General features: G+C 45.7%; 1 protein-coding gene across 1 annotated transcript; it reads left to right on the top strand.

Annotated features, from left to right (window-relative positions):
* Positions 1-11,852: 11,852 nt before the first annotated feature.
* Positions 11,853-20,929, top strand: CHRNA1 (cholinergic receptor, nicotinic alpha 1). The gene is made up of 9 exons (XM_014954222.1): positions 11,853-11,961; positions 13,810-13,955; positions 14,113-14,157; positions 14,592-14,701; positions 14,943-15,138; positions 15,763-16,000; positions 17,089-17,312; positions 18,598-18,837; positions 20,782-20,929. Exons 1-9 carry the CDS (start codon positions 11,922-11,924, stop codon positions 20,911-20,913), a joined length of 1,371 nt encoding a protein of 456 aa, XP_014809708.1. The 5' UTR covers positions 11,853-11,921; the 3' UTR covers positions 20,914-20,929.
* The last annotated feature ends 1,022 nt before the right edge of the window (positions 20,930-21,951 follow it).

Raw genomic sequence — 21,951 nt, 5'->3', positions numbered from 1 at the left:
ACCATATGTTGTTAGTACCATGCAATAACTCTCACATGCTATCTCTCAGTAAACTACTGGAATTCAGGTACACTGCTGCAAGGTGGGATAGGCACCAGTGACGTGTTGCAGTACAAGATACCTCACAAAAAAAGAGGATCACAGCCCAGCTGAGCACCTTTATTGAAAGCAGGCAGAAGCCAGTAATTAAATACATGTGGAGGAGTCATAGCATCTGTCACAAGCTGTTCCCTAGGTGAGTCGCAATGACACTTGCAAATCACTTCCTCACAGAAACCTGTGAACTCCTGGAAGCAGTTCCTCAACCCACACATAATCTTGACTTTCAGAGAAAAGGCATCATTTCCAAATGTGTTACAAACCAAGGGATAAATCGTTTTTCAATCTTGTTAAAAAAACAAACAAGTGAAAAAAACCCCCACAATCATCCCTGTGCAGCAATCCAGATGCTGACCCTTCTTAACCATTTCAAATAAGGTGCAATGCTGAGTCTCTGCAGCTCCTTCATGCCCCTTCACGCCCACAGCTTACTTTGAAGTTCTCTCTCTGTAATGTAATTAAGAAGGGTTGGTCTGAAGTTACAGCAAAGAAGCGATGGGGCATTGCCTGGTGAGGGTATTTGCAGTGGAGGAGGCTAAAGGAGGAGTTGGAGGTACCGCCATGGAAAGGTGTGGGCTGGCTTGTTCTGTGTCCATCCTTGGGTTGGAAATCTCTCCCAGCATTAGGAGGGATCTGACATTCTCTTTCTCTTGTGCTGGTGGGAGGAAAACCCCCACTAATGTTCCCTTTTCCATCTGCAGCTCTCATACTGAGTTTAGCCTCACTCCTAAGCCATCATGTCAGTTTGCTAATAGTGCTAATTAAGAACAGAAAACTAATCTGCCAGTGCACCTACACCCAAGTCTCCTTCTGTTACAAGTAACTTGAACAGCGAGATAAACACCTAGCTAACCCTGCCTCCTAAAGCTGCCTTGGGATCCAGTGAGAGAACCCTTTCAGTAGCACAAAGCAAGAGGCAAATACACTTTGGAAGGTGAAGGTAACAAACCTTTGCTTCACCCCACAGCACCAGCTGAGAGCTTCCCGAGTGATTGTCACTGCTGGTGAGCAGGGACCAGAAGTAACGAGAGCATCCTGGCTACTAAGAACCACCCAGGTGTGCAAATTCTAACTCCTTGCAGATGATCTCTTTTGGGTGGCATCAATGGTCTGTGTAGCAAAAAGTGACATGTTGATTTTATTTTTTTTTCTCTTTTCTCCTCATTATCCAATGGAAGCAGTCAGAGAAATGAGACTCTTGCTGCTGTCATGGAAAGCCAGCGGTCAGTGTAGCACCCCTTCCAGTATCCATCCCAGTACACCACCAGTGAGCTGCTAGTGTAGAAGGAGAAGAAAGGAAAGGTATCATAAAGTTTTCAGAATTTATTTCCTAAACTAGCCAGGAAAACTGACCAAGGAAAATGGTCACGTGGAGTATTCTCTTGTTGCTTAGTGAAGGCAGCATGGGCTGTACAGAATGACACGTATCCTCTGGACACAAAAGGCTGCTCAGACCAGAAAGCCGCTACCTGTGCTGCCCTTCAACCCCCAGTAAGCTTTTATAGGTGAAGGCAGACTGTCTGCTTGAAAACAAAATGCAAACTCAGGGGCTGTGTGACAAGTCGGTGTAGATGTGGCCTGTGTCTGCTGGGAGGGTGAGTTTCACCATTAGGCTAATCTGAAAACTAGACTTTGTTAAGAATCACTAAGCTGGAACTCACTCTCTGTTTGAAGGCCAGTTTCTCTTCTGTGGCTGTTGCTTGTCCTGCTTTTGCTCCTGCCCTGCTTGTGTTACCCTTACGTTGCTCCCTGCGCTGCGTCCTGCATTTACCAAGACATTTGCCCAACTGTTCTGAGCAGGGTGTTTTGAATGCCTGTCAAATCCCAAATATGGGTGAGCAGGGAAAGCTGGAATTTGGTTTCCCAATTGCAATCCCCGGTACCAACTTAGTGTGGGCTGTCAGAGGAGGGGGAACCGCTTCTGCCCAGTCTTCAATCCCACCCAAACGTGCCTCGCCGCTGCAAACCCCCACCCCTCCTGTGGGAACCCAGAGCCCCCACGTGCTGCAAAATACACTCTGAAAGTGGGGTTTTTTTAATACTTTAGTTAGCACTTTGAAGGTGTTTCTTGAGTTGAGGGCGTGTTTTTGTTTTCCTGTTTTGTCAGTTATAAACAGGAGCTTGTTAAGTTCCCTGTTGTCCAACACAGGAGGAACGTGGCAAAGATCTCGCAGCCTGCCAAGGAGGCAAAATAAACTTTGTGTGACAGGTGGGAGTTACACACCAGAAACCACAGAAGTCAGTATTTTCCATTAATTACCAACAAAATGCTGTGTGTGTACTGGCAGAGATCCCAACATAAGCAATAAAAGTGCGTATTTTGGCATGAGGTCAGTCCCGGGTAAAGCACACACCAACAAATCCAAGCCTGTCACGTGCAGGAGCAGAAATCCATCCCTGGGAGCTAATGGACAGCGTGGGTAGAGGATGGTGTTTCCTGCTCTAAAACACTCTGATGGCCCGGCTAGCACACTGAGGTAAATGTTGACTTTTTAAAGGCAACCAGTGCAGCTCTAGGTGAGAGGGATGCTTTGCAGAGATCCCTGTTAAGTGTTTTCAGGGATCAGCGAGGGCTTAGGGAGGGGAAGCGCCGTGTGTGAAGGGAGAGAGTGCTCTGCCACTTGGCCTAGCTGCAGAATTAAAAATAAAATAAACTTGTTGCTACGTGTTTATCCAGCTAATGCTAGCAACGAAAGAATCTGCACCTCAAAGCTAGATATCCCAGGGCTCTCGTGGGGTTACAGAGGTGTTCTCAGGGTTGCAAAAGCTTACCCCAGGCAGGTGTGATGTGGGATGGTTCAGCATGCCTGCCTCTCACCACATGTGAGCGCTCCATGGGAAGCAGATGACATCCAGATGGACATTTGTGCTCTCTTCCTGTAGCCAGGGCTATGAGGGAATGTGCCGTGGGGTGCTCCGTGTTCCAGGAGTTAATTGCTTTTGTATTTGGGAGTGATGACATTGCAAAAGGGTTGTAGTCAATTATAATCCTTATGCCAGCAATCAGCAATCGGAGAAGAGCCTGTGTCTGTGAAGAGCTAAGATGTGATTTGTGTGATTTTTATCTTTTCTTTTTTTTCCTTCCCCTTTTGAACTGGGTAAGAGAAGCAGATAACCAGTGCAGCAGGTTTTAAGCATTAACACATACTTCCCACATTGCCAGTTCTTCTTTCCACTGACCATGTAGTGGAGCTCTCCCCAGAATGTCTTCAGGAAAACTTTGAGTTACAGGATACTGGCCAAAATGTGTCAGGCCTCACAGGAGCTGAGCAAGTGGCTTGCTTTCATGTAAAGCTGAAATTGAAGTCTGCACTGCAATTACTCCAGTGGAGAACTATCTGCATTTTAAAACACATACATGTATTTAAACATGTAAATGTGAGTATCCAGAGATACACCTAAGGCTATATGCTGTCTGTGGCGCCACTCGTGAAAGCCACTGGATTAAATGAGGTAGGGGTGTAATATGATATATATGCATTTCCAGAGGTCAGGCAATGCCAGGGTCTACTTTCTGCACTTGTAGTAACTCAACTACATACTTACAAAAGCAAATCAGCACCAGAATGTGTACAGAAAGTGCAATATCATGATATAATGACATCTCCAGAGGCAGACATTTCCAGGAGAGCATGTGTGAGCCAACAGTTGCTTAAACATTGCTTTGGATGTCTCCACTACCAGAGCTGGTGGTGTCCTTCTGAGTCCCCACTTTGATGCCTAGGCCACTGTCCCTGGCCAGTTTTACTATCAGATTTGTGCCTCACAGAGTTCTTCTGCTTCTGCAGAGAGAAGTCAGAGCAAACTGCAAGAACAGTTTTGCAGGTGCTGAACCTGTGCTTGGCTTGGCACCAATTTATGGCAGTCATCCAAATACATTTAAATCCTGTGAAGCCTGGGTGTGTTTTCTACTTCGCCAACCAAGTCTGTGCAGTCATATGCTGCTTAGACTGGGCAGTGGTGGAACAGCGCTGCTGGGCACAGGGATGATGGGCTTCCTGGTTCAAATAGAGAATAATAGTTCAGATCAAATTGCTTTTTTCCCCTCTTTTAATATCTCTAGGACAAATCTTTTACATGGGATCTTTTTTTCTTCCATATTAGCAGATAGTAGTAGTGGTCTGTACCAGGCTGAGTGCATTTTCCAGTCTGTGGTTTGTGCTGCCGGGAAAGGCCAGAGTTTTCAATGACTTTAATACAGGTGTCATCTAACCATATCCAAGTGCAAGTGAGATTTTACTGGCCACAGAAGCAGGGTATCTGAGGAGTCCTGCTGTGCAGGAAAGTCTTCATGAGGGGGTGGACCATCTAAGGTGTCCCTTTGCTGTCCTTGCCACTCCAGCATGGCTCATGCAAGCTGCTGTGCTGACAGAGTGGCCCATGGGAGCGGAGCAGAGCAAACATCATGTCTAATGGACTTGTCCTCTTTTGCTGCCTTGTTTGGCTCTTCAGCATGACTGACCTAGGTCCCAGCGATAAGCCAAGTCCTCAGACAGAAGCCCTAGAAGCAGCCTTGTCAGGGATGATAGCTGGAAATGAATTTACCACTACTTTATTCAGCAACTTTATTCAGCTCCAGGGCTGGTTTCCTGGAATTTCCATAACAGAAAGGCAATGTGAAGCTGCAGCCTTCTTACTGATTCCTCTGACACTTTGTGCTGGTCAGCTTGTGCCTGTCATCTTGGCTGATTGCATTTCTGGTCTCTGTTCTTGCTGCTGCACGTGCCTTGCTCAAGCTGGGTAAATGGGTGTCTGTTGCCAATGTCATTTTTATCTGAGGAGCTTGACTGTGAGGGTTGATCCCTCTTTAAAGTGGAGCAGTGTTTCTCCTCACCTGCAGTAGGTTAACACTTGAGCCACTGATTTAACTACGCATTTTGTGACTGTGATTTCTTCATTTGACTATAGACCTTTTCCCTGCTCTTTCTTTCCAGAGTCAAGCCCTTTTTTCAGAAGCATCCTTCTAATTAGATAAATGTGTACTGTATCTATGCTATAATATGTAAGCTCTGTAACTGTAGAGGTTAAGATCACCTTTTTTGAGTGAGTTTTTGATGTTTTGATGGTTTTGATTCCTTTGGCCTGTGTAACAGTGAACAAAGACAAGAGGTACTGAAAACAAATTTGCTACAAACGTCCATGAGGGTAAAATATATTTGCAGGATGGCTGAGGTGTGCCTCAGCATTGAAAACTGCAACTTTGAATTTCTTGATTTGTGGAATGAAATCCTATCTGTTGATGCATACTAATGTGTATGTTAATGTTCTTAGCTTAGCATGTTCTCAGGGGCACTTGAATTAAGCAGGGGAAGTCCAGTCCATTAGCATCTCAAGACTGTCGTTAATTCCTTGAAGGCATTTCTTCTTGAAAATATTTACTCCCTCTGTTTTGCTCTTGCAAGGGATTGTTTGGGACCGTTCTCTCTGGAATGCCCGCCGTGTGCCCACTGCATCTTTTCTGGCCATCTGTTGCCATCTGCTGGCAATGGTGCTGGGCGCCAGGCTCCTGCGAGATGGCTTCCCGCGGGAAATCTGTGCCATACTGTCTATAACTAGGGGCAATCTGGTAACAAACACATGGCAAATTCACAAATTACTTGTCTAGCCATCTGCCTTCTCTTACCCAGCGCTGCCATAATCTACTGTCACCAGCAATGCCATTTTTCCAATACCAAAATGCACTTTAAGAGGCATGTACTGCATTTGGAAGCAAAAAAAAAAAAACCAACAAATGAACACTGCTATTATTTTTCAGCTTTTGTGCCCTTAATTTCCCTGATGTGATATCTACCTTTCCTCTGTTCTTTTTGTTAATTTCACTTCTGCTTCCCCCATCCAGGCCCTGCAGCCATTGGAACTTCCTGCCTCTGCTCTTTCTGGTCGGGCATTGCATTTATGCGTTGCAGTTCTGTGACAAAGAGTTTGGTGAAAATTTTGTATTCCTCACTCTGTGGCAAGCATTAGGTGTTCTTCTCTCTTGTAACATAGCTGTATGATGTCACCCTGCTAAAAAGGCTTGTCTGCCGTGGTATTTGTTCGTGGCTGACTTCCTCCAGGCTGGAGTGGGCAGGAGCCCCCACAGCATTTGTTCCTGGTACATGAATGGAAGGAGCAATGCCCTCAAATCAGCTCGCGTTGGGTTCTATCTCTTCCCAGTTGAGGTGATTGAGACCTGGTCTGCCAGGTTAGCACGGTGGGAAATGGATCTGTCTAGGAGGGGCACCACATACCAAGCCAGAATTCTGGGAGATAGATGGGGAAAAGGGATTTTCTGTGTGGGAATAAAAAAAATTGTCAAAAAAAAAAAATCTCTGAATACTCTGAAGGCCAAAAAAAAGTACCCTTCTTAGCAATGGATCAAATTCAGGCACTCGGTATAGCTCGTCCCCTCCCCTTGCTTTTTCACCTCGGTCACAACGGGTCACATTCCCCCATTAACAACAAGCAGCATTCACGTCCTTGTCCATATTTAACTGCAGCAGCTCGGGCTGCCTTAATTTTTGGGGGGAGGGAAACAGTCTTGTGTCTCTGCCAGTGAACATTCCTTGCAGCCAGGCTGTCGCTCCCCAAAGGCCTTCTCCAAATACCTGCTCCTGCCTCTTCCAGCCTGACTCTGCCTTCCAGCCAGTGCGGTGGAGCTGGCTCCCAGGTCGGGGGGGCTGCTCTCAGCTCAGCCCAGCTGCAAAATAAATAACCCAGTGAAAGCTGCAGACCTGCTGGGGCTCCTACAGATTCTGCATCCTGCTGATTCCAAGCAGCTAGGCCTTTTTTTCTGGGGGTGGGGAAGACCCACAGAAACTTGTGTTACCCAAGAGCTATAATTTGCCGAAGACCATGGTAACCTCCTACATCTGTTTCAGAGTGAACCTGCCAGCCCTGCCTTGGGTGGGCAGGAATGCTTTGAGAGACCCCGAGAGGATCCGGAGGGGCATCGTCAACATTCCTGCAATGCCTCCGTGCAATTGTATCTGCGCTGGGCACGGCAGCTGCCCGGCCTGGGATAAAGGTTGGAAGCAGCCAGACGCTTGTTTGAAATAAGATCTCTGTAACAATGGGAGCTGCTGGCCAAGGCACAGGCCAGGGACAAGGCCAGAGTTATGTCGATGCTGCTGTGCAGGAAAGTCTTCATGAGGGGGTGGACCATCTAAGGTGTCCCTTTGCTGTCCTTGCCACTCCAGCATGGCTCATGCAAGCTGCTGTGCTGACAGAGTGGCCCATGGGAGCGGAGCAGAGCAAACATCATGTCTAATGGACTTGTCCTCTTTTGCTGCCTTGTTTGGCTCTTCAGCATGACTGACCTAGGTCCCAGCGATAAGCCAAGTCCTCAGACAGAAGCCCTAGAAGCAGCCTTGTCAGGGATGATAGCTGGAAATGAATTTACCACTACTTTATTCAGCAACTTTATTCAGCTCCAGGGCTGGTTTCCTGGAATTTCCATAACAGAAAGGCAATGTGAAGCTGCAGCCTTCTTACTGATTCCTCTGACACTTTGTGCTGGTCAGCTTGTGCCTGTCATCTTGGCTGATTGCATTTCTGGTCTCTGTTCTTGCTGCTGCACGTGCCTTGCTCAAGCTGGGTAAATGGGTGTCTGTTGCCAATGTCATTTTTATCTGAGGAGCTTGACTGTGAGGGTTGATCCCTCTTTAAAGTGGAGCAGTGTTTCTCCTCACCTGCAGTAGGTTAACACTTGAGCCACTGATTTAACTACGCATTTTGTGACTGTGATTTCTTCATTTGACTATAGACCTTTTCCCTGCTCTTTCTTTCCAGAGTCAAGCCCTTTTTTCAGAAGCATCCTTCTAATTAGATAAATGTGTACTGTATCTATGCTATAATATGTAAGCTCTGTAACTGTAGAGGTTAAGATCACCTTTTTTGAGTGAGTTTTTGATGTTTTGATGGTTTTGATTCCTTTGGCCTGTGTAACAGTGAACAAAGACAAGAGGTACTGAAAACAAATTTGCTACAAACGTCCATGAGGGTAAAATATATTTGCAGGATGGCTGAGGTGTGCCTCAGCATTGAAAACTGCAACTTTGAATTTCTTGATTTGTGGAATGAAATCCTATCTGTTGATGCATACTAATGTGTATGTTAATGTTCTTAGCTTAGCATGTTCTCAGGGGCACTTGAATTAAGCAGGGGAAGTCCAGTCCATTAGCATCTCAAGACTGTCGTTAATTCCTTGAAGGCATTTCTTCTTGAAAATATTTACTCCCTCTGTTTTGCTCTTGCAAGGGATTGTTTGGGACCGTTCTCTCTGGAATGCCCGCCGTGTGCCCACTGCATCTTTTCTGGCCATCTGTTGCCATCTGCTGGCAATGGTGCTGGGCGCCAGGCTCCTGCGAGATGGCTTCCCGCGGGAAATCTGTGCCATACTGTCTATAACTAGGGGCAATCTGGTAACAAACACATGGCAAATTCACAAATTACTTGTCTAGCCATCTGCCTTCTCTTACCCAGCGCTGCCATAATCTACTGTCACCAGCAATGCCATTTTTCCAATACCAAAATGCACTTTAAGAGGCATGTACTGCATTTGGAAGCAAAAAAAAAAAAACCAACAAATGAACACTGCTATTATTTTTCAGCTTTTGTGCCCTTAATTTCCCTGATGTGATATCTACCTTTCCTCTGTTCTTTTTGTTAATTTCACTTCTGCTTCCCCCATCCAGGCCCTGCAGCCATTGGAACTTCCTGCCTCTGCTCTTTCTGGTCGGGCATTGCATTTATGCGTTGCAGTTCTGTGACAAAGAGTTTGGTGAAAATTTTGTATTCCTCACTCTGTGGCAAGCATTAGGTGTTCTTCTCTCTTGTAACATAGCTGTATGATGTCACCCTGCTAAAAAGGCTTGTCTGCCGCGGTATTTGTTCGTGGCTGACTTCCTCCAGGCTGGAGTGGGCAGGAGCCCCCACAGCATTTGTTCCTGGTACATGAATGGAAGGAGCAATGCCCTCAAATCAGCTCGCGTTGGGTTCTATCTCTTCCCAGTTGAGGTGATTGAGACCTGGTCTGCCAGGTTAGCACGGTGGGAAATGGATCTGTCTAGGAGGGGCACCACATACCAAGCCAGAATTCTGGGAGATAGATGGGGAAAAGGGATTTTCTGTGTGGGAATAAAAAAAATTGTCAAAAAAAAAAAATCTCTGAATACTCTGAAGGCCAAAAAAAAGTACCCTTCTTAGCAATGGATCAAATTCAGGCACTCGGTATAGCTCGTCCCCTCCCCTTGCTTTTTCACCTCGGTCACAACGGGTCACATTCCCCCATTAACAACAAGCAGCATTCACGTCCTTGTCCATATTTAACTGCAGCAGCTCGGGCTGCCTTAATTTTTGGGGGGAGGGAAACAGTCTTGTGTCTCTGCCAGTGAACATTCCTTGCAGCCAGGCTGTCGCTCCCCAAAGGCCTTCTCCAAATACCTGCTCCTGCCTCTTCCAGCCTGACTCTGCCTTCCAGCCAGTGCGGTGGAGCTGGCTCCCAGGTCGGGGGGGCTGCTCTCAGCTCAGCCCAGCTGCAAAATAAATAACCCAGTGAAAGCTGCAGACCTGCTGGGGCTCCTACAGATTCTGCATCCTGCTGATTCCAAGCAGCTAGGCCTTTTTTTCTGGGGGTGGGGAAGACCCACAGAAACTTGTGTTACCCAAGAGCTATAATTTGCCGAAGACCATGGTAACCTCCTACATCTGTTTCAGAGTGAACCTGCCAGCCCTGCCTTGGGTGGGCAGGAATGCTTTGAGAGACCCCGAGAGGATCCGGAGGGGCATCGTCAACATTCCTGCAATGCCTCCGTGCAATTGTATCTGCGCTGGGCACGGCAGCTGCCCGGCCTGGGATAAAGGTTGGAAGCAGCCAGACGCTTGTTTGAAATAAGATCTCTGTAACAATGGGAGCTGCTGGCCAAGGCACAGGCCAGGGACAAGGCCAGAGTTATGTCGATGGATCGTTTTTACCGGAGGATAAATGCAAACGCGGAGGCTGAACCCTGAGTTAGTGGAGGGGGGTGAGTGAGGGGGAGTGATTTAAAAGAAAAAATAAAATAATAATAAAGGTATCCAGTAAGAAACATTAAACCAGCAGGCAGACAGCACAAAGGATACCCAGAAGAAATAGAAAGTACTTCTGGTGTCACCCAGAGGCAAAGCTAAGAAATGTTTTTGTGGGGAATGTTTTCTGGAAAAGGAATTTGGAGCAGTATGTAAGACTGGTCCTGGCAGGGCACCTAGTGTAATGTCTCCAAACAGCAGGTGCCTGGGGAGAAGTGCAAGAACAGCTTAAGCATTAGGTAGTATTTGCCCAGGACACTACCCCAGCCTCCTGGGATTTGTGACTCTGGGACTTCTGTGACAGACTTCTTGGGAAGGTGGGGGGCAGCATTTAATAGTATGAAATTTATTTACCAAACTAATTTTTCTGAATACACACAAACTTCTGGAAGCCAGACACTCCTGTGGCACTGGTTTCCACTGCAGGCATGCTGTGTGGAGTGCCTTGGTTAAGCCTGCCAACTCTCAGTTTCCCTTGATGTCCTCTACTTTTTTTGCACTGGGACAAATCTGCCTTCTCTGGACCATCTGGGATTTTACAAACCCTACCAAAGCTCTTTCTCTCTCCGGCTTCTCTTCCAGACTGAAGGCTCACACTATCTAGCTGTTCCAGGTAGGGAAGCCAGTTTGTACCTCGGATGTTGTTGTCATTTTCTCCTGGGCCTTTTCTGAGTGTCCTTTTGAAACCAGAGGACTAAGAATTGCAAAGAGCACTCAGGACACCATCTTTCCTGTTTGCTTCATCTCCTTTGGTAGGAAGAGATGGACTTGCTTTTGTTATGCTGCTGAGCACTTCACAGAACTTTCCATCTCAAGATTTTGTTACTGAGTGATATTGGTGAGCTCTGAGAAGGTCATCATATATATATGTATATATATAAAAAAATTCTTCACAGTTGGTTGTTTTCTTTGCTAGCCTGAATAACTTGAATATTATTACCAAACACCTCACTTTTCACCTCTTTTCCAGTGGTTTGTGACAATAATGAGCAAGCACTAGCACGCCCTGCAGGAATCCGCTGGATCTGTTCTGCTATAGAAGCCAATCATATTCCTACCATTTGCCTTTCACAGTTCAGTAAGTCTATAGGTATCTACGGGAGGGTTTTCCTCCTTGCTTCTGGTTACTTAGGTCAGTTAACAGCTTTCAAGGGGAGGACTCTACAGAATACCTTCTGAAAATCCCAGGCGATTCAAGGAGATGGATCTTTCTTGAATGTATTTGTTCACTTCTTCCAAGATTTCTGATCCATCTGTGAAGCAAAGGGAGCAGCCTCATCCCAGCACACAGTCTGTACGCTGGTGAAGGTATGTCAGAAATAACTGACTGGGATCTGTTTTCCCCCACAGAAACAAAATCCCAGACCAGTAAGTTGCTCTGGGGACAAAGGGTGATGCACAGCTTCGTGTCTCCAGCTTGGGAAGTTTCTGAGACCTCACCAAGATGTTTGCTTACTCTACAGATAATTCTTTCTTATTTTCATTTTTATATTTATTTGTTACAAGTCACAAATCATGCTGTCACTTAGAAAAAATGACCTTCTGTAAACTGCAGGAGATACTTGACTGGTGAAACACATTGTGCTCCCATTTCCAACCCGGCGGTGCAGTGGCCCTCAGCTGTCATTCCCAAAAACAGGTGCTGGAAATCAATACCTCGGTGGTTATATTTTGCCAGCACCCTGGCAGGAGACAGCACAATGCTCCTCTGAAGAGACCTGAAAGGTGCTTTCTGTGTCCCTCCGTCTGTATGACTGCAGCAAGTGGGAGCTGGGATGATGAAGGTCCATGGCATACTCCTCTTCCTCTCTGCAGGTAAAGGTGGTCCAGCTATTACCTTGAACAGGGGTCTGCTCCTTCCTGAGCATGCAGGACAAGGGCTTTGCGTGAATGTGTGTTCTGGGAGCAGCCTGTCCTGCTGATAATGTTTTATGAACACACTAAATCGTTTAAATGAGAGCTTTGGGGTAATGAGAGCTTTACATTGGTCACAGCTCAGATATTTGTAAGTTCAGACACCAGATAGTGAGAAGTTTGTGTTTAGTTGTTTTTCTTTCTGTCATCTTTTTGCTATGCCCCTATTTACTGCTACATGCATTTCAAAATGTGTGAAAGGATCTAGTCTTGACACGGTTTGAAACGTAAGAGTTCATTACAAGAAATTTCATTAAGTTGTGGGACTACTGACAAGGAAGCAGAACTGTTTTGCAGCTGCTTGTCTTGTACCAGGATAGTTCTTTTTAAGCCGTCCCTTGAAAGAATAAGTATTTTGTGATCCTAAAAACTTTTCAACGAATTCAAGCAGTATACTAAATTCCTACCAAGCCACACCAGAAGGTAGCAATGTGAAGGATTTTAATTGGATTAATGAAGCATAGCAAAGAGCTTGACTTAGATATGATGCCATGATCATAACTTAAAAATTGAAAGAGGACTCCCTCCCACCCAGCCCCCTGGCCGGGGACGCGAGCAGAGCCTGTCTGCGGCCACAGCTTTTCCCAGCAGCATGGAAGTGTCATCTAATGGTAGGACAAGGCTGAGACAGAATCCTTGGCATCTCAGCTCAACTATATAAAAGGAGCTGATGAAAAGGCAGTTAGGAAACAAGGGGAAATCCTGGCTTAGCTTGGAGTCAGCAGCAAAATTCTTGTTGAGTTCAACGTCCCAGGATTCAAGCTGAGAGAGGGGAAGGCAAGGGTGGGATCTGCCAAAAATGCTTGCGGCGAGGCTCAGCTGTTCTGTTCCTTCTCACTACCTTTATGAGGGAGTACATACAAAAACATCCCCAAGCCCTGCTTCCATTTGCTTTACTCCCCTGTAACAGCGTCTGAGCACATGATGTGCCTGCTGGTTCTGCAACAGGAGGTCTAGAAATGGGGTTCCTCTGGTTTCCTGTGAGGTGGGAATTTGAGCTCTCACCTCTTGGGGCTACAATGGGCTGTTAAAGCTGCACTGAAACAAAGCTGCTACCTTCTATTTTCACCCGTGATGCTCTTCTTCCAACGACTCTTTCACGTATCATGGCCGAGTCACCCTGAGCAGTCCGTGGGCAGAGCTCTCTGTGGGTTGAGACCTTCCCTGGGGAGAGGGAAACACGAGAGTGCATTGTGGATGGTTTTCTTCTCTCTCACCACAAGCACAGCCTGAGGAACTCCCATCGTGGAGAGGAGCTCTTGCCCCGCATAGACTTGAGATGCAAGAAGTCAGTGACTGTTGTGCTTGGCCCTGCCCTTTAATGTTACTGTCAGAGGCGAGTCTGTAGAATTGAAGGTGGAGATGCCCACATTGAAAATCCCTGATTGTAGGTCTTCTCTGTGCTTAACTGCTCACAAGTACTGCAGGTAAGGACAGTTGAGGGCTGGAAGAGGCTGGATGAGATTCCTAATGCTCAGTCTGATGTCCACAACCACGGCTACCTGGTTTTGTTCATGTCCTGGCTGGAGATTGTTGCTCCTAAGACAACCTCCAGATCAGGTAGGTAGGTAGCCCTGCTGACGGTATTTGCAGTGCACATAATGCACACCTGAAATGAGGAGTCGCGCAGAGGATTCGGTGTTAACCACCAGTGGGTTGCTGTTGACAATATTTCCTTCACGGCCACCTCAGCCTGACGTTGCTGTAGCCTGTTCCCTGTCCCATCTCACTGATGCTGCTGTCCTGCAGCTGGGCTGGCCCTGTGCTATGAAGATGAGACTCGCCTCGTCGAGGACTTGTTCCGGGACTACAACAAGGTGGTGCGCCCAGTGGAGGACCATCGGGAGGCCGTCGTCGTCACCGTCGGGCTGCAGCTCATTCAGCTTATTAGCGTGGTACGGTATGAACGTGGGGTACATGTTGAACCACTGACTTACATGATGGTGCCAAATAGTGTCATTTTTCTGAGGAAGCAATTTTTCTCCTTTAATCCTGCTGTTTGCTGCTACTGCCTTCTTTTAGTCCTTTCTTTCTTTCTTTTTTTTTTTTAAGGATGAAGTAAATCAGATTGTGACAACTAACGTACGCCTGAAACAGGTAACTCTAAACATTGGTAACCATGTCATCCAACTCAAATAAATGCAGTGGACACACAGCCAGGAATTATCTACCCTTGGGCAACTTGGACGGGTGGGTCAGCCAGCAGAGCATTTCTTCTTTCTATGGTCTCAAGCACAAAATGCGCTGGACACTTAAGAGCCTTAGAAAAGCATTTGGCATTGTATTTCAAACACTAGACTTCTGATATATTTCCTGATATATTTTCTATTTTTTCTAACCTTTTTTTTATAAGCTTCTTAAACCAAAATTTAACTTATTGTAAAAAATTAGCTGATGGTCCCACTAGCATCTGTTCATATTTACCTGCATGTCCCAAAGTAAGGGAGGCGCGTGTTCCTGGGGAGCACCAAGCCTGCCCTCAGAAGTGGGGCACAGAAGTGCCCTCAGTTCCTGAAATCCTCCCTCTTTAGCAATGGACAGACGTCAACCTCAAGTGGAATCCAGAGGACTACGGCGGCGTGAAACAAATCCGCATCCCCTCAGACGATATCTGGAGGCCAGACCTTGTTCTTTACAACAAGTAAGGGGGTGCCAGCTGCCTGGGGAGGGAGGGGTGGCTCTGCCCCGTGGCACCGCTATGGTGGGGCTTATTTCCCACATCATCTGGGTCAGTGGGTAGCATGCCTTGGAGCAGGCTTCTCCAGGAGCAGGCATGGTGGCTCTGGGGGGGGAACCAGTCAATCCACAGCCAGAGAAATCCTTTTGTGACTATGTTAATTGTGCTGCCCCTATTGCTGTTAATATCCTTGCTCCTTTTGCAGTGCAGATGGTGATTTTGCCATCGTTAAGTACACCAAAGTCCTTCTGGAGCACACGGGCCTGATCACCTGGACACCACCAGCTATTTTTAAAAGTTACTGTGAAATCATAGTCACACACTTCCCATTTGACCAGCAGAACTGCAGTATGAAGCTGGGAACTTGGACGTATGATGGTACAGTGGTTGTTATTAACCCGGTAAGAAAGGAGTTTGTAATTGGGAAAAGCTGTAAAGACCTGGATGGGTTTTTAGGGAAATCTCAGTTTTAGAATGGAATATAACTTCATTTTGACTGAAAAATAAGCAGGTACTACTCATAAAATAAAAAAGCCCTATTTGGAGATCTAGCACAAAATTTCCTGGTTAGGCTTCTAAAATTCTGTATATACAGACTCCTGTGCCCTAACAGCAGTCTCCTACCTGTCTATGTGCCAACAACTTCACACCACTTCTTATGGTGCTTGTTTCTTTTGTTTTTGTTTTGTTTTGTTTTAAGGGGAGTGGGTGGGTGTGGTGCTTTTTCTCTGCTCATGACTTTCCATTTCCAAGGACTCTTTCCCTGTCCCCTCAGGCATGTCTCTGTCTATAAATATTTAATCAGTCTTTCTCTTTAGTCAGCTATCTCTGACTGTTTCTGTAAAATATTTAGTTCAATGCTGTGTGAAGGATGATACTCTAAGGCAAAATAACATAGATAAGAGTGTTTTGCTCACAAAAATGCATGAAGTGCCTGAGTTATTGGGAATCCTGTTTCTGAGCAACCGCCAAGTTTTGATTTTGTTCAGACACATTAAGAAATTGTGGGGTTTTTTTGCTGTCAGGAGAGTGATCGTCCAGATCTGAGTAACTTCATGGAGAGTGGGGAGTGGGTGATGAAGGACTACCGCGGCTGGAAGCACTGGGTTTACTACGCTTGCTGCCCTGACACCCCCTACCTGGACATCACCTACCACTTCCTCATGCAGCGCCTTCCCCTCTACTTCATCGTGAACGTCATCATTCCCTGCCTGCTCTTCTCCTTTCTAACCGGGCTGGTTTTTTATCTACCCACAGATTCAGGTACGTAAATTTATTCATTCTACTGCCATTGAAATTGTTCTTCTAACCAGTTTCTCGGAAATTCTCAGTATTTGAAATCACCAGCCAGCTCGAAGGGCAGCTCTTACTAAAATGGGACATTTCAGCTCAAAATAATGGCTCTAAACATTCTGCAAATAAAGGGTAAGCACCGAAAGCTGAAACTATTGATACAAATAAATTGGGCCGATTTCCCACAGAAATCACAAAGATCTAGCGAGTTGACTTGTATATTTTGCCATAGGTGTGTCTGTCATGCAGTAAGTGAGGACACAGGGGTGACTGAGGCCCTTCTGCACCAGAGAGGTTAGAGCAGAGACGCCATTATCTGTTCACACACATTACCTCCTGTGGCACAGAGTCATCTTGGCCTAATCTGGCCTCTTTTGTCTCTGCTGAGCAACTCTTTCTCCCTACAACTATTTCTTCCACTTCATTTTACCTTGTGTAAGATTTTCATATTCTTAATTCCATTAAGCCCTTTCTATGAAATGCTTCATGTATTTTTTATTTTTTTTTTCCAGTGGAAAACTTTATGGAAAGTTGAACTAGATAGAAAAAAGGTGTGTGAATTATGTTTTGTGGTTCAGTTTTGACATCCTACATAATGGAAGATCTCAAATAGCAACCGACCTCTGGTGTCAGGTGCAATTTTTGTCTCAGCCCAGCATAAGCCTGCCAGAGCGTGAGGCAAGCAAATCCCCAGGAGGCTGTGGAGCAAGCCTTAACCAGGTGCACATATTCAATCATTTAAAAAGCACAGCCCATGAAGTGCTCCTGGCAAGTCAGCTTCCCATATCCATCACCTATACCTCAGCCCAGTCATACCTGATGATTCCCACCTCAATGCTGGAGCTGATGCTATGTTAGGCTCTCAGGTTCAGCCAGCCTAGTTACTGCTTTGGATGCCAGGAGAGATGATAGCACTCCAGCTGCACACACATGTACTTGTGTGAATAGCCATCATCCACATTCTATCTTCTCAAAGAAAGACTCTCATCTTGTACTGAATGATAGGAGCACAATGGTATTATCTTCTTTTTTTCTTTCTTCTTTTTTTTTCATGGCAGGTGAGAAAATGACTCTCAGCATCTCTGTCCTGCTATCTTTGACTGTGTTCCTTCTGGTCATCGTGGAGCTGATTCCCTCCACCTCCAGTGCAGTGCCCCTGATAGGCAAATACATGTTGTTTACCATGGTGTTTGTCATCGCTTCAATCATCATCACGGTCATCGTCATCAACACCCACCACCGCTCCCCCAGCACTCACACCATGCCACACTGGGTCAGGAAGGTGAGCTCTATGGCCTTGCATGTTTCCTGGTTTCCACTGAATGCTCCATGTTTTATTAGCAGGTTTTCTCATAAAAGTCAACAAGAATTGGGTAAGTAAATGCATCACCTTAAATTTCTCTAGGCGTAAGAGCCAGTGTTTACTACTTACCCCGTGCATAAAGTCATCAAGACTGCTAAAGTGCCCCTTTAAGTAAGAAAATTGTCCGCTGGGGTAGAGCCTTGCAGGGCGCAGATGAAGCAAAACACGGGCAGCTGAAGGTAGAGGGAAAATAAAATGTCCAGCTGGACTCAAATTACATTTCCTGGTCTAATTCTCCATCTGATGGCAAAGCACTGCTGCTGGCCAGTGGCCGAGTTCTCCAGCCCGTGTGAGGGCAGGGCACAAGGGCCATGGGGGATACCCATGTTCAGCATCCCATCTTACAAAAGACAATTTAGCAAAAGCTATCATCTTCTCTTTACTTCTCCAGCAGAATTGCTCTACAGCCCTTGGGAAGCAAGGAGATCCTTGCACAGTGGTCTAAATGGTAACCACAAGATATAGAAAAATCTGGATCTCTGTCATTACAAGCTCTTTGCCCCCAAGACGATACCAAAAAGGACCCATTCAGTTATTCTTGCCTTTTTTTAAGCCTGCCTGGGTTCATATTGAAACTTGACATAAATAGGAGATTGTTCTGTCTATTTCTAATTATACTTGTAAGGCTACAGCTTACATCAAATTCCCTCTGCAGCACAAACAACCCCTGCAGAAGGGAGATTTCAGCCAGCAGACACTGTGTGTGCTGAAAATCGCTCTGGCAGCAGGCCTCTGGTACTCCAGAGGAAATTATCGTAAACCTTATATGCATGTATAACAAACATTCCTAATAGCAAAGTCAAACGTAAGTAGCCAAAAGAGATCCTTTGTAGTCCATTCTTCAAGCCAGATTCGTAGGCAATGTGTTCCAAATTAGATGAGGTGGATAGAGCTCTGTCAGCTCCCACCAGCTGAGGGTCTGCTGCGGGACGTCACACCCCCCTTCGTGTGTAGATGTGTGTATGGCAGGGGAAATGGTTTCCAGAAAACAGGCCTGCGGGTGACTCCATCTGCCCCGGGACACACGGCTGACAAAAGCCACAGCGTGGCTGAGGCACGGGCTGTGACAGACTCCGAGAGGGAATCTGTAGCTGGTCCAGGGGGGGAAGCGATTTGGGAGCGGGGAGGCCTGCCTTTGTTCAGTGCACAGCTGCATCTGCAGCACAGCCCAGCAACTGTCCTCTTCTCCCACTTTGTTTTTCAGATCTTTATTGACACGATCCCAAACATGATGTTTTTCTCCACGATGAAACGACCGTCCAGGGATAAACAAGACAAAAGTATTTTTGCAGAAGATATTGATATTTCTGAAATTTCTGGGAAGGCAGGTTCTGTGCCTGTCAACTTCTACTCCCCGCTTACCAAAAATCCAGATGTGAAAAACGCTATAGAGGGAATCAAATACATTGCGGAAACGATGAAATCGGACCAAGAAGCCAGTAATGTAAGGCATTTTTTGTGCATGATTCATTGCTTGCTTTCAAATTGCTACATCTTATTTTTTTGGCAAAATATCCCTGCCTCACAAAAACACTCTAAACCCTGGTTTGGCTTTAGCAGGGGGCAGTCTTCCCCCCTTGATGCAGTCAACAAGGAGCAACAGATAATTGTCACAGATGGTAAATTTTGGCCCCAGAAAAAGGGGGAAAAAAAAAAAAGTGTCAGTGCTGAAGTTTTCTAAATGTGGTATGTAGAGCTGTAGGGATGGAGCGTCTGTGAGTGGCAAAGCAGTTTCAAGAACTGTAAGCAAGTTCCAAAACACATTCCTCCTGTCTCCCACTCAGGCATCTTCCCCTTGTGGTAAGCAAGCCCCCGTCGCTTCTGAAAAGCCAGGAAGCAAGCCAAACTCCAAAAGGCTAGTAGTTTTATCTGAGAAGTGTTAAATGTAACTTACAAATGATAATTCCAGTTTTGATAATGTTTTGCTTTATTCCTGAATGCTACAAGTAGTCCCTGCGAGTGAAGCACGTCATGAGCTAACTCTGATTACTGACTTTTTCCACGTTGCAAGCCAAAGGAAGGATAAATGCGTGTAGAGTCACAGATGGCAGTGTTCCCCAGGAAAACCTAGCTCGGCCTTCTTCTAGCACATTCAATGCAATTAACCCCCTCTTTTATTTCAGTTATCACAGCTCCCACAGCTTTTGCAAGGGTAATTCAGTCCTGGTACTTTGCCTTTCTGAATGACCGTAGACCTTTCCCATTGAGCTGCAGCCTAGCCTGAAGACATGGAAAGAATTCTCCAGGACAATAATTTGGCCACCCTCTTGAAAAGGAGGCACCTCCTTCCCAGGGGCAGGATTTACACCACGGTGTTTGTTCCTGTGACCAAATTCCTGGAGCATGTGGAATGGCTCTGGCTGTAGTCTCATGTTCCCCGTTACTCCTGTGCCTGTCTGCAGATAAAGTGTTATCTTCAGCAGGGCTGGCGCGGCTTCAGCACCCCTGGGCTACACTTCCTTCTTGGCTTACAAGGAGGGTCTTCAGGTTACTGGCAAGTGCTCCCTTCGGAAGTGGAGCGCAGCTGCTTGTGTCATCTGGGCACCACTGATACCACTTCCAGGGGGTTTTGGAAGTCAAGTTCCCCGAATTAGCTGAAGGTTGTTGCTTCTGAAGGCTGCCACTTCATTTCATTCACTTATGAACCACCTCAAAACCGCATTATCAGTGTCCTCTAGATATTTTACAACAGCCTCTTCTACTTATGGGGCAACTAAGGCAAAAGTAGAGGGTGTCTTAGGCCAGCACATGTCACTCTGTAAAGCAGAGTTAAAGGGGGGAAACCCTGAGCCCCTCTGCCCTTAGCACCTCTCTCTCTGCTCACTCTTAGGGTGCTGGGTTCCCACAACAGCATCCAGGGAAAACGTAGTCACAGTGCACGCAGTTCACAGTGTCCCACAACTGGAAAAAAACCTAAGAAAGCTCCAGAGAAGGTTTTCCCGGACCTTAGAGTGTATATGAGGCATGGAAAGCAGGGGGTAGAGCTAAATTAACAACTATTGCTTAGGTATCCCAAGGGAATGAAAAAGCAATAGCTTTTCCCAAAAGCCAGTTGGGTCAAAATACGTGGTTTGCTTTCAACATTTTAAACTCTATTTCAAAAGCAACCATTTGACTAAAAATTTAGCTTTTCAACATTTCTTCTTAATGAAATTGTTCACCAAATTGCCAGGGTTTCCAAACAGTTTAGTCTTGAAACTTGCATTTCTAGGTAGCTTAGGCTTTCTCAACCACTGACTTGCTTTTGAGAAGAAAATTAGTATTTTTTGCACAATAAAGTGAAACTTAAGGAAGAACTTTTTCCTTGTTCAAGAGAGTAAATTACAAGACTGCCCACAAGAAGCATGGCTCCGCAGAGATTTTACCATCTCCTTTGTTTCTTTCCCAGGCCGCAGAAGAATGGAAGTTTGTTGCGATGGTGGTTGATCATCTTCTCCTTGGCATATTTATGCTAGTTTGTATTATAGGAACATTAGCTGTATTTGCTGGTCGCCTTATTGAATTAAATCAGCAAGGATGAACATCAGCTGGAAACTATTTGCTACCCTGGTCAGCATCTGAAAGCATCTTAACCATCAAAACCTGGCCAGCCTCCGAAAGTTTCACCGACAGGAATTGGTCCTTGCTGGGAGAGAGCAGGAATAATAAAATGTAAGGCTCCATACTTAGCACTTCTGAGCTGCTGCTCAGTGGCATTTCATTGCCAACAAGAAACACTTCTAGACTGAATGGCTGTCAGCCAGGTTTTGATCCATTTTACCATTTATTAAAAATGTTAATGTATTAATAAGACTGTCTGACTTTGTAACCCACAGATACAATTCCAGTGAAATCAATAGCAGTGTAATAAGCTTTAGCTGAGCTGTAAATCTGTATCCAACTTTAGCGCTCAAGCTGGTTTCAATATCTGCTCTGTGGTTTTTGTATTGGCAGTCACACACGACTCCTCTTGTAACGCTAGATGTAACCAGCAGAAATATCTCAAAGTCCAAGCTTAAGCACTTGATTTTCATGCACAAATCTGAAATAACTGACTATCATGCTTGACTATGCCTGTAGAAATTCTTGATGGAGCAAGAGGAGGGACTGTTCTTTACTGTGGGAAGGATCCAGCCTCAGCCAGTTGGGTCCCACAGATACTTTTTGTTATCAAGTCCCCTGGTAAAGCACTTTTAGAGGAGGACTTTTTGCCCTGTTTTACCACTGAGCCCTACTCTGTGACCATGAGGCATCCCAGTGACTATATTGCAGTTGCTGCCCTCTTATTGTTACCTGCTAATACTCATTGTAAGAAGCTCCATGTTCATTATGTATTAATGCTTATTTTCAGTTGTTAACAGAGGTGTTCTGCAATTGAATCCTAAGGAAAAGGTTTAGGCCAGAGGGAAAGGATGTTATCCATAGGATAACCTTTGTCCTCAGTTATTCTGCTCCAAGAGGGTTGGTTTCCACTCTCCATTTTAAGCGATGCCTAATATGGAGGACCTTCAAATTGGGGTGCTTAGTGTGACATTTTAATTATGATTTAAAAATTTAAATACACTTCTTTCTGTTCACT

The sequence above is a fragment of the Calidris pugnax genome, unplaced genomic scaffold, assembly GCF_001431845.1.
Source record: "Calidris pugnax isolate Ruff unplaced genomic scaffold, ASM143184v1 scaffold103, whole genome shotgun sequence".
Taxonomy (NCBI): domain Eukaryota; kingdom Metazoa; phylum Chordata; class Aves; order Charadriiformes; family Scolopacidae; genus Calidris; species Calidris pugnax.
This window is presented reverse-complemented; position numbering and strand designations above follow the sequence as displayed.